This window comes from Trachinotus anak, unplaced genomic scaffold (genome assembly GCF_046630095.1).
Source record: "Trachinotus anak isolate AG129_WGS33_773 ecotype Australia unplaced genomic scaffold, CSIRO_AGI_Tana_v1 ptg000004l, whole genome shotgun sequence".
In the NCBI taxonomy this organism is placed as follows: Eukaryota; Metazoa; Chordata; class Actinopteri; order Carangiformes; family Carangidae; genus Trachinotus; species Trachinotus anak.
The window spans coordinates 10656288-10670015 of NW_027273855.1; the positions used below are offsets into that span (position 1 = coordinate 10656288).

The 13728-nt window shown below is 41.6% G+C and overlaps 1 protein-coding gene across 3 annotated transcripts in view; it reads right to left on the reverse strand.

Moving 5' to 3' along the window:
- The window catches only part of LOC139620366 (kazrin-like), a 172912-nt gene that overhangs the window by 29206 nt on the left and 129978 nt on the right, over positions 1-13728 (reverse strand). For 2 of the 3 annotated variants that reach the window (XM_071475790.1, XM_071475791.1), the window contains one exon: positions 12438-12545. In XM_071475790.1, the coding sequence (XP_071331891.1) occupies positions 12438-12545 (108 nt within the window). Of the gene's footprint in view, positions 1-2231; positions 2531-12437; positions 12546-13728 lie in introns of those variants that run through there. The other variant, XM_071475792.1, reaches the window with a different exon arrangement.

Sequence of the window (13728 nt, forward strand, 5' to 3'; positions counted from 1 at the left end):
TTCTGCCATCCATCCATGTATATTTGATGAGCTGAGGAGGGATGGACAGAGCCTGAAAATGGCAGCCAACAGTGGGATGAATTTGGTTTGTGACAGTGACGAAGTAAGCAGCCAAATTAATCTGAGTTTTTGCAGTGGAATAAATGTGATTAGGCACTGAGGTGTTCAAACAGACAGATAGCTAGATGGAACATAATAAAATCTCCAATCAGTCCATCCTCACTGAAACACAAAATTACTCCATGCTCCTAGAAAGCAGTGGCAAAACTGACTTTGCATGTCCCATGATTATTATAGCTGCTCTACCATTAACTCTGACCTGTTTCTGACAGGCATCTGATTATCTTTAACTCCTTCCAAATTGTCTTCTGTGTCTGCCACAATGGGAGGAAACCAGCTAGCACCCAAGGGAGCTGCTTGCTGCATTCACTTGCAGTACAGTCAGAGAAAGAAGGCAATTATACAGCTAGGTCCAAACTCAGCTGCTCTCGCAATTATGCTGTCAGGCTGAGCCAGCTGGTAACAAACACGAGCGCACACACATGCATCCATGTGATGATTGACATATATGCACAGATGGATATATGTACGCACTCAGATGCATATAAGTGCCGGTACACACCCACGTTCCTGACCTGGCTTCAGGTCAGTCAGACATCAACAGGTCGGTTCGTGGAAACCAACAACAGCTTCTGTTTTACCATGTGGTTCACAGAGGGTGTTTATCCACAGGGTTAAGCCCACTCTAACATCATGTCACTCATCTGAAAACACTGTTTTCTCTCTGAGTGACAGCCCTGAGGCACAAAGGAGCAACGTAATCTAAAATGATTTTTGGGTGTCGATTCTTGACTGGCAGGCCTGGCAGAGGTGAGGGAGCTGGAGTTTGATGTGAATTTAACACAGAGATGAGCAACACCTTAACATTTGTCAATTTTTCTGCTTGGAAATTAACAACAGCAGGTATGATTATACATAATCTGCTGCTATGGCTACAAGTAATAATGGTTGCATGACTAATGCTGTCCAATTCCAGTTTGTAAAGGCCAACGAGGAATTACTTAAGCAGTACTCAAAGAGGCTGACATAGAAACATGAGACAGAAAGGTGAGAAGCTGAGCACAATTGCAAATACATAACCACACAGGTAAAGATAACCATCAATAGCCTCTGGGTGTTTGTTTTGCTTTAAAAGCACTAATTGTGTCACCATCACACCTCATGGTTAAGCTTGAAAGATTTACAAAAATAATAAAAAATACATATAACACAGTTATACCACTTTTACGCTACATTTCTGTGTTGCTAGCACAGGGACGTTTTACAAAAATGAAATCAGAAAACACAGCGCTCAACTGTCCTGTCCTGTGAACTTTTACCTCTGTGTTCCAGCTATTTTTAGTTCAAGGTTGAAGAGCAGGTGAACTACCAGTATACTGATAAAATGCAGGTATTTGGAAGCAAAACAGTACAGAAAAAAAAACTTGCAGCTCTCACTATTGCAACATTTGTCAACTGTTGTAATTTAATGCTTTTCAGCTAAAATACTTTGAAACCAGTCTGGCTGATACAGCAAAAACTCCTGTATGAATGTAAAGTGTGACCCCAGACCACAGTGTTTACCATAGAAACAGAGCACAAAACTGTCTTTACATGAAAACACTGCCATTTGCACTTCACTGTACAAATCCCAGGAACTGTGGTCTATTCACTGATAAGTAGCAAGACTCCAACACAAATCAGTAGGAGTCCTGGTCACATTTTTTACATCGTTGGATTTTATAGATCAAAGGTTGGATTACCACATTAGTGACCATATGTCTGCAGATGAGTGAAAACACATGTCTCTACCAGCTCAGTCTTTGCTAGTCAGTTGGGACGAGAGCGTTAGCCCAAACTGAGATTAAGGAGAACTGACTGCAGAAAGATCAATTTATGGTGCAGTCTCTGCCCCCATGTTCAGACAATAACAACTACTCTGAGGTCAGTGCAGGTTAAAGTCTCCCAACGGCTCAGCACCAAAACAGGTGACTGAGTGACTCACTATCAGACATGACACCTGCCAACATGTGAACACGTCGCTGTTCAAGATAGACAGATCTTCCCTTGTGGGATCTTTACTCCAGAAAGACACTGAACAAGCCACCTTTTGCTTGTCACTGTAAAACCTTTGAAAGAGCAGGACTGAGACTCACTTCACAAGAGCAGCTGCTGCACTTCCACTCACTCACCAGACTTTCCTTGCTCCCCGTCTGACTTCATCCCCTCCTCTGAGGGGAGTTTTCCAGAGGATTCCAGGATCTGTCAGGTATGTGCTGGAGACTTTCAGGGCAGACACAAGGACAAAATCCAAAAACCCTCGTTTCTCAAGCGCCTCTCACTCAAACCACGACTATTACTACTGTTTCCCCCAATAAAATTTGGCTCAGTTGACACCAGGAAATACATCCAGGAGCTGCCGCTGTGTCTTTCCCTCTCTGAGCGTACCTGTTCAAGGCAACTCCCATGCGTTCAGTGATACAGTACAGCCCCTCCCCCTCAACTCAAATGGTTTTCTAGGTAAGGAGGGGGAGGAGCTCAGTGGGGCTGTCACTATGATTTTCCCACATTACTCAAACACACACACACACACACACACACACACACATACACATACACATACATGCACCAGGGAGGGGAGGAGCCAAGCCAAGGTGTGGGTTTACAGGCAGGTGGGTGTTGATGTGTGTGTTGTCTAACACCAGCAGGCTACGCAGCAACAGGTCTACCAGCTGTTGCCTTGCCTGAGGGTCTCAGTAACCTTATACCCTTAAAAAAGCACTTAAGGTATCATTAAAACCTGAAGCGTTATTAAAATGAGCACCGCAGTGGGGAACACTCGCACATAAAAAAGATTCTGTGAAGTTTTTTTCCTTGCTTTTACCTGCATTTATGCTTTTGTACTGTGAGTAAAACACTTTGAGATTGGTGGTATTTTTTAAGGCGTAGTAACAAACTAAACTAACAAACTAAGGGAGTTGTTAAGAGTAAAGTAAGAGCCTTAGCAACACAATAATGGGTGGATTTAGAGCTACAACCATGGATACACACAGGATATTGTAGTCATTTAGTGGATTAAAATACAACTCCCTTTTAAATTGTAATAAACTGGATATGTTTACCTTTCATTGTAACAGCTATGTTTAAAGCCTTGTAGATTTTAGTTATATTACATTGTTATAATTCCCCTGGTTGGCATGGAAATTAAGCAAACAGACTCTCCATCAGCAGTGCAGGTGTATGCAATTTGCTACCATCCTTGCAGCGGCATGTTGTTTGAGGCAGGCAGGTGAGTGAAGGATTGATGATTTCCGCGTAGTCAGACAGAAGAAGCCCCCGATTTTAAAGAAAAGTGATAAGCCTATGTATTAATTAGGATTTATTCATCTGCCTGCAAGGACAGAGATAAAACCTCTTAAAATGAGCAGAACGATGAGTCAGTCCATAAATGAAATCCCTACAATTTAAGTGCACATCCAGTTACAAAGAAGGTGAAACAGCAGGAGAAAAGGCTGATCAAAGACTGATTGAATTGTATCTTGAAGTTTTTGTCCTTTCATACTACAATACAATAATTACAAATGAAACCATGTTCTCTGTGGAGCCTTTTCTGTGCCTGCATAAATATTATCAGTGTGTATTGTTATAAATGAATAATACTTTATCATGTGATTAATCCACATTCAAATGGAACAATTCATTATAAAAAAAACGTCCCCATCTCACAAGTCCATATTATTTTAAATTTACATTCAGTATGTGGGCCACACAGCTGGTGCACTGCTGCAAAAATAAAATGAGTCCACCCACACTGTACTGCAGTAGCTGGAGCCCTCACTGGCCTGCTGATGGCCTGTGCTGAGTCCAGATTCTCTCAAGCTCCATTAACCAACAAGGCCACTTTCTTTCAGAACCCGCCTCCATAACATGGTGGCAAAAATAATGCAGGTTGAGAAACATGGATTTAATTAAACTCTAAAATTAGTTTCAATGTATCTATTAATTAATCAGGGAATAATTAACTACTGACCTATACTTGATTACATGGCTCATTGGAGCCTCCATAACTCCCCATGGACCAGACCAAGCCTCAAATCACGGAACTGTGGACAAAGAGTTTCACTGTTTCTTATCTAGCTAATGCTGGTGTCAAAAGGCCACATGTAAAATTCTGTTCAATGAACCAGCAGCTCATGTGTGAGTGTGTTCTCCACACAAACACACACAAACACACACAAACACACACAGACACACAGACACACACACACACACACACACACAGAAGTGCACTTTATCTCTACTGCTGTTATTTCAAAGTCAATCAAAAGTTGATTGGCTCCTCTGCAATGCGAGATCTGAGAATCATTCATTGTACCATCCCTCTCTCCGAAAGAATAAAGCAGCTAAAGAAAATAATCTCTTGTTGTCTATTGTATCCAGGCATAATGGACAAATTGTGGTAAATGAATACAGTGCACTCAAAGGGGTTTTTGTGGCCCATGCCGGCCTACGCTCAACTGACACACAGCAGATTAAAAGATGGAGGTACAAGCACCACATACCACGAGCTACGTTTTAGTGAGCCCAGATGAGACTGTGAGCACAGTCACACAATCACTGCACAGTCATTGATTTTTGTTGGACCTTATTTTAGTCCTACAGTCAGAAGGCCGTTTTGTGAAATGGTAACAAATGCCTTTTAATGGCTGTGAAGAGGAAGGCTGCAGTAGTTATAGTGGCGATAAAGGATATCATGTGCCTCTGCCTAGCACCCAGTGGCTGAAGATTACATATCCAAGGATGAGTGATGACTCAGCAATTTCTCCATTCTGGAAAAAAGAAACTCAGAGAGAGTATCTGAGAAATATATAATAGTGTCATTTATCATGTGAAGCTGTGGGTTGTAAAGTTATTTAAGGAATCATGCTGGTAAAATTGTCTGGTGGAGTGCCTGAGAAATGACTGCAGGGCAGATCCCTAAATGCCGCATGACCTGCTAGAATGTAATTTGATGACAAAGAGGTCATGCTAGCAGGTTCATTACTATCATTCTGGGCTACCAAATTTCCAACTGTGCAAAAGCAAAAATGCTGGCATATCTGACAAATGCAAGCAATGAACATGAACCACATTAACAAAACCATCTTTACATGCTCAGTAGATGGCAGATTACAACATATTAATTACACTATTCTTGTTCCATACCTGTTGGGACATGCCAGCCTAGTGTAAGGTAACAAGGAAGTGGTCCAGCTGCAGCGCAGGCTTAGACACTTATGAAGATAAAGAGCTAATCAACAGGTCCATTGGGTTTCCTAATTAAAAGAATGTACTTGGCACGCACAGGCTTTTTACACTACATTAAGACAGCATCAAATCACACAACAGGGACTGGGGCACAACAGGAAATTGGCTTTCTGTGACATGTATGGCTTGGAGTGCATAATAATACTGAAGAAAAATATTAACATGCTGAAAGCAAGTAAAGCAAGTGAAATTGCTGACGCTAACATTGCTGCATGTGTGATGCAGCAGCATGCACAAGCGCACACATGTTTGTAAGTTGTGGGATACTTAGGGGTGATGAGCTGAGAGCACTAGGTCTTAAATGAAAATCAATGGAAGCAACCAATCTCTCTCTCTCTGTGATTACACAATACCTTCAAAGACATCTGCTCCACCTAAGACGGCCAAGAAGATGTCAACCTTTTATTGTTCATGTGAGAAAGAGGTGAGAGTAAAACAGACAATTAGAGGAAGATTAGAAATTAAATTGTGTGTGTGTGTGTCTGCATGGATACAGTTGGTCAACTTCTTATCACTGCAGCTCTTTCCTGTGACGAATGAACAAGGTGGTGTCCATCTTTTTAATGCCTGCTTCAACACCACCTAACTGCCCTTTGTTGCAACACACAATGCACGTGTTAATGGACACCCTCTCCTCATAAATTCCCACTACCCTCTTTTCCTGTTCCCATGATTTTTCCCCTACACTGCAGCTTGCACTGCAAAAACCTTGAAATAACCCTGTGCAAAAGATCAGCCAGAGTCACAAAGTGTGAGGTAAAAAAAGAAAAAAAAATCCTTGGACTAAAAGAGTAAAAAAGGAAGAATTTATTATTACCTGTATCGCAAAAGATAATGGAGGGAAATGTCACAGTCATGTCAAAACACTTGTAAACGGTACATCATCTCTGGATCACGTACAGCAGAAAACGGCTGCTGTTCTCTGCTGCATGCATGTTACCAGTTGAGGCAGGTGTTGTACTTCAGCTGTCAAACATTTTTTCTGCTCTATATGATTCAGTGTTGATTTGCATTTTAACAAACAGACATATCGTAACAACAGCTGGTCATATCATGTGTATGGTGGAACTGGCCTGTTCAGGACACAAATAGCACAAATAGCCGAACACCCACAACCATTGGTCTGGGTGTTCGGCTGGCCTGGCCTGTTCAACTGGCCTCAAACTTGACCAACCACAATATACATGATGTTTACATCAGTAATAAAATCATAACTAAAAACAATGAAGTGGGTCAACGTATGAAAAACTTCTACCTTTGGTACATTTAAGCACATTAAGCTTTTTTATAATATTTCATTGTTGCTACATTTACTGAAGTGAGAGAAGATGAAGCACAAATTAAGAAATCTAGTCAGAGTAACACATTTGTGAGTTTGAGAGCTAATCACATATCAAACCACTGCAGAGCAGTTTATAAAACTCTGGAAAGACAGACCAGAAATCATTTATCCTCTGTGTCAACAATTGCGAGATAAAGAGTACAGTTTCAACATTCATCTTTCAGGGCATTTTACCTGCATATATTTGATTGGCCAATGCAGTGTATTGCCAGATGTTGATTGTGTTGTTTTTATCAGAGCCACTTCTTTTCTCATACATATTTTTTGTCACAGAAATGTTTTTTCTTTTTAAAGCAGTGCTGTTAGACGGTGTTAGACAAGAAAAAAATGACAAAGTCAGCTGGTTCCTGTTGTTACATTTTTTAAGTTATGATATGTCATTGCATACATCACCTAAATGGGCCACACACAGATAACTGCAGGGGTTTGAGAAGGAATGCTGAGGTCCCAGATTTGTTATGACCTTCAAGAGATTGTCATTTCCTCTCCCACAACCCTCACACCCCAGTCTCTTTACTCTTTCACCTCAGGCAAAGCACAAAAATGGGAAGGGTGGTAAAATGTTAACTTTAAGTCTTTTGTTTGAAATGAGACCTAAAGGTGTGCAACCTTATACTGTTGGTCTACTGTGAGTCTGAAAAGTATCTGTCTCGCTGCACTTTATCTTCTCTAACCTGCTTCCTGACTCACCTGGATTTCTTTTTTTCCTCCGATGAACTGAGGCCAGCTCCTTTAGTTCTCCTCTTCTTCATCAGCTATGTTAGTTGCCTCTCTGTTCTCCTGCCTTTCAGCCTCCATGTTCAGTAATCAGTAAAAAGGAACCACCAGCCATCAGGTGCCACTCTGCTTTCTTCCAGACTTGCCAGCTCCAGCAGCCACCGTCCCTCTCCACCATCACCTCCGCTGCCAATTCACGAGCGCCAGACGCCAGCCCAGATTAGCTGCCCGTGGGCCTTTTTAGCAGCTATTTGAAGGACAGGGAGAGGCTACTACAACCAGTCACCCTGTTGTACCATTTGGCTGTTCGCCTCGTGTCAAGCCTCAGTCCAAGGTGGAATTCAGAAATAGCAAATACACCTCGAGTAGCACCTTGGCACAGTACTGCAGCAAGGTGTAAATCCAAAACTTAATGAGGTGTAGGTGTTAAGTGAAAATATTGGATTGGTTTTGAAGACAGCAAAACAAACACGTACAAAACTCTCAGACAGAGCCAAACACTACATATAAACTGACAGAACACAGAGAAGTGTTTTATTCAACCTGATTAGATTTGAAGGTGCTAAGTCCCATGCACGCTGCTCAGCACTCACCAGCAAACAACCAAAAATCCATTAGAGGTCAGGGGTCTGATGAAGCCAACACAACTAATTTATTGGCAATGAGCTGTCACTCCAGGTATACAAGGACGGGATTTGTCATATCAATGATCTGAGCACCCAATGGGACATACTTCATAAGCCTTCCGCAAAGCTTCAAAACATGTGTACTTGATGAGAAAACTCCCATCACTGTCTGTAAGATTGATAGCTGGTCTATACTCTAGAGCCAGAATTGAATTGACATGGAACCAACCCCGGAAAGACCTCTCACTGCAGCTTCCCTCACCACTGACATGTATATACACACACAATACCCATAAATACATATTTATTACTTTGGATATATGAGATTACTCACTGCTTCAAAATATATTTGGTGTGACTTGGTGATACTATTACCAGCAGATTGAAGGACTGGAGACCTGCTGAGCTATCAGATAGGAGTCACTGGGTGCACATTTGCTTTTTCTGGACCATTTGCTAAAGAAAAAGCTGAGTGCCAACAACAAGAATCTCTGACAGTCTGAGACCTGCCACTTTTGAGTGCGATGATAGTACACATTACACACATTCACCCTTACAGCGAGCGCAACCATCATTGCAGTACAATGAGTGAAAACACAAAGTCAGCGCTAGATTGACATGTGCTTAGATGTTATTTCTAGACCTGCATTTGTAGTGTGACAGGTGACAGAGTATATGAGAAAGGCTTGATTTTTCATAATTGAACAACATAGCTCCAGGTCTAAATTCAGACTAGAATGTAAAAGTTAAATGTAGCACATGGGAAGGTTAATTTATTTCTACAAACCAAGGTGGTGTAACCTGCCACTGAATGGATTCTAAGGGAATCGGAGTAGAAGAAAACAACAGTAATATTTGCAAAGGGCTTGATGAAGGAAGAGAGGTTAAGAGAAGTTTGTGTCTCTAGGAATTTTTTTCAGATGGTGCAGTGCAACACACACACATGAACCTGCTCATCAACTGACCATGACCGCTAAGAGTCACGTTAAAAAAAGAAAAAAGCCAACTGTAACCACTATGTCTGAGCAGTTCTGAGTAGCAATTTCTGATGTGTGTAAATTACAGCGGAGAGGTCTGGATATTGTTGCTGGAGGCAATTTAAGTGCCACTTACCCACCGGCTATAAGAGGGCTTTGGCGGGGGCAGGTGTTTCGGAAAGTGTCAGTGCATGAGAAAAATGGAGGTGCTCAGCGGAGACCACTTCATACATGCTCCCACACCCACGCATACACCTTCACAATCCTCATTGTTCTTTTGTTCATTTCTGTCTCTCTCACTTTGCTCCCCTGTGTCTGTATAAGTTTCTCTCATTAATCACAATACATGCACAGGCAACACTGCGTCCCGACGCACTCTTTCACCTTGTCCTCCTCCTCATGGTGCACTTGAACACATTTTTTTTTCTCCCGGTTTCTCTCTCTCCTTCTCTGTTTCTCCTCCCCTCCTGGATGCCCTGTTTGACCACTTTGCACTGACCTTCCTTTTTAAACCAGCCCACATGCCAAGCTTCGCCCAGCTAGTGACATCATTGCCAGTTAATGTGCAGAAGCAGCACCTGTCTCCCTAATGATACAGTGCTCACTGCTTACGCTTGTTTCCCATCCCCTTCCTTGTTTCTCTGTTTCTCTCTTACTGCAGGACCTGAGATGAATTTGCTGATAACACAGCCCCTCAGTCCCCTGCTCTCATTCTGATGAAACTTGTGGTGATATACGTGGCCTTGGCCACTGCAGGGGTTGTTGGTGTGTGTGTGTTTTTCCTGAGTCTGCACATTTACAGCACCCAGGAAACGACTACTGAGTGAATGCATTGTCTGGGTCATGCTGAAGGAGAGTGCCTACATGTCCTCATACAAGTGTTACTTTAAAAATGTACATGAATCTGTCCATAAAACTAACCTGATCTAGTACAGTGTTGCTCTCTTGACTCCAAATGAACACAACTATAATTAAATCTTGAGCATGTTCTGTGAATTTATGAACTGGATGTGCTAAGAAGCTAACCACAGATCAGCAGTGGTGGAAGAAGTCTTATACTTTCCTCCAACCTAAAAGACTATATAGATCATTCACTTCTACCCTCTGATATGACCCACAGAAGCATCTCCTGAAACAGGCATACTGGACGGCAACAGGCATACTGGACCTTTGTGGTCACTGTTACAATAATAAACCTGTGGTTAAGTTTAAGGAACGCTCACAGTTTGGTTAGGTTGAGGCACAAAAACAACTGGGTTAGGTTTGGGGCAAGATCATAGTTTGGGTTAAAATAAGCACGCCATTAAGTTTAGATGGTTGTCTTTTTCATGGTTACAATAATAAACACAGTCATGTTTGTAGAATAGTCATGGATAAAAGGAACAACAATGACTACGCGTTTCAAACGGGAAATGAACAACAGAGAGAGACAGGGAAGGCAGGGGAGAGAGGGAGGAGAGGGGGGAGAGGGGGGAGAGGTGGGATGACGTGCAGCAAAGGGCCCAGGCTGCTGCCGTAAGGACTGAGCCTTGATATGTGGTACACGCTTAACCAGGTGAGCTCCCAGGGTGCCCCAAAAGTCTCTTTACTTAAATAAAAGTAGAAATGTCAGAATGACAAAAACAAAACAGTAAAACTTGAAAAAAATAAATAAATAAAACTTTTAAACTAATGAAATTATCAGAAGAAGTTCTGCATTCAAAACCTTATTTAAATAAGCATACAGAAGAATTTACAACAAAATCACAGTGCAGAAGAGCTTCATTTAGTGTTAAATTTATTTATTATAGATTCACTGACAGGTAATTTTACCAACTTTATTTTATTTGTGTTTAAATGCTCAGGAATACAGAAATACATTAAAGTACAAGTCTGTTATAGTTAAGTAAAGTACTTTGGGTTCTTAGTTATGTTCCACCACTACAGATCAGTACCACACACAGTATGGTAGCATGTTTCCACTAACAGCCATAGTAACAGTGCCTACATGTGAGCACAGTAGCATCAAAACATTGACAGACACATTAGGAGCAAGCAGAGACCTGGCAGCCAAACAGACCCTTAAGCAGACACTCCAATGAAAAAATGGCCCCTGGGGGCTGTCTGGGTGGCACTAGAGATCCATACTGGAGCTGGCAGCCTTACAGGATCCACAGTCCAAGAGATGCTTCTCTACTGGTGCCATCGTTAGCTACTTTGATCCCCTCTACAAGACTCAAAGCCCTTCAAGGTAGCTTTTGTCATGAAAGAGTTGGAATATGGACACAGACTGCAGATAAACTCCTATAAGTGAGTTTGTCTGGACAGCTGATAACATTAACGTGGGACCCATTAGACCACCCAGTCAGAAAAGAGTCTGGGAATACTTGAAAGTTTATTGACTGCTCTTTGGGATGGGTCATGCTGATGCAAGTGACTGAACATTTACAGCACAACTATAAACAGGGTTGACTATGGAGCATGACAGTAGTGACTATGATAGAGCCATATTGCAGCATAATTTTACCAGTGTATTGGAAGGCATAAGTGTAATAAAGTTAAAGCCAATAACAATCCAAACTGTCCTCAAAAGAACCACTAGATTGATCTCCACTAGCAAGAGGTGAGCAGGTAACGACTGACTTATAGTTACATTATGTGAAACTATAATGTGGCTGTAGTAGAATCAACCAACAAACATGATACGAGTACATGAAATATTTGGGTATCAATTCAAATTTGACTGTTAAAACTGATAAATAAATGGTGATTAACAAATAAAATGTCTATAAATAAGTCAATTTTTCTCTACCAATTATATATTTAATTAAAACTTCCACTTAGTTACCATACTGAGTTGTTCAATTCTTCCTACTGATAGAATTGATGTATTTAAGGACCATTGTTGACTCACTGTATTCTTTCAAAATGTACTGCAGTCAGATAAGGTTTCTGTCCTTCTACTCACGTAGAACACAAGGCCAAACTGCCAGAATACAACTTACACATAAACAAGAGATGGTCAATTATTGCTGTATTCCCGATTCAGAAATGACGTGCACAGACACCACATTATGATGCAGCCTTTGTTACAGTCTGATTAACTGAGAAGCTGGAATCACTGAGTTCATTAGCAGTCAGGAGCAACCAACTAGACTAACATGTAATGGATGCTCATTGTGCCAATGACAGTTGCAAGCAGCAAATGCTGAAATGGATGTCTGCCCATTATGAAATCCTGGTGTATCCTTGGTAAAAGCGCTGAAGCTCAAGGTCTCGTGGATTTACTAAGGTGCAAATGTGTATGTGTGTTCAGACATTCTTGGATGCACATGTATCAAGCCCCCCTTACCACAACATCCACCAGAACGTCTACCCTGGTGGCACTGAAGCAGAAAACCTACTTTTAAGTCAACCAGCTCCAGTTAACCAGAACTGTTCAGGTCTTACCTTTGTCCAGGGAGGCATCTGGAGAGTTGAAGTCCATGAGACTGCTGATTTCAGTCTTGCAGCTGAGGTCAGTGGCTGGCGGCTTCTGCCTCGGATGGGGAGAGGGATCTGGTAGAAGAACAAATAACAAACTGTGTTAACAGCTAAAATATGAAGGGATTTATATACATAACAAAAAGATACTGGAATTCATCCACGTTCTTGGAAATGAGATTTGAGCTCACGCATGTGTAGCAAGGTCATGTGAGAGTGCTAAATCATTTCAAAGAAAGCAATTTACCTCTCTGACTGTTAAACATAGCTCTCATTCATTACTATTATGTTGACTTGTGTTTCAGTGTTTAGATAATGTTTTTTGAAGGATGCAGAAGACGTAGAAGTGCATCAGGGGCTCCACAAATCATTAAAATTATTCCTCAATGCACAAACATATTCTGTGGATTGCAAACTAAATGTGTGCATGACACAGACTGCATGAGGACATTTGGGAAACAAAATGATTAATGCAGCTCATCACACCAACCAACTCCACACCATCCCTCCCAGTGCACACATAATGAACTTTTACTCCTCACTCCTTCACTGTACTAACTCCACAGGAGCTTACCATTCATCAACACAGCTACTGTCTCTGGGGAGAGCATGAATGTGTAGCCGTAGCGAAAGCAAACAAGCTTAAACACATGCGGGCACACAAACACAGTCACTGCTTTGAGAGACTGCTGCATACAAATATTAGCATTTTTATGACTAAAGTCTGATTTGATTTCTGGTGTGGTTCAGTGGTTTCTAATATAGTTTTTGGTTCCCACCAGTGGCATGTAGTGAATGCATATTGAATGTATTGCTCCCAGTCAGCTCACATGAAAGTGTTTGCTAAAATGACATTGTCACTTCAACATGTGCAGTCCACTTCTGTGGTTCTCCCAGTGCTGCACGCAGATGCATGAGAAGTTCTTTTAGAATAGTTAGAATAATTGCTGGTTGACAAAAAAACTTAGATTCCATACACTGTAAATAAAGAAGGACATGGCCTCAGTGACATCACCCATAGGTTTCTGAAGAGCAGTTTGAAGCTCAGAAAGCTCAGAGTGGCTCAGAGGGCCTGACTCCACCGAACTCCCAGCTAACCCAAAAATAGACAGAGAGGTGGGGCATATGTGGAGCTGAAACTTCGCTGCATGTCACTTTGTGACAAGCATATGCCCATTCACCTATCACTCAAAGCGGCACACCCTCAAATTGTTCAGAACTTTAAGCCTTAATAACATTTAAACGGAAAACATGTTTA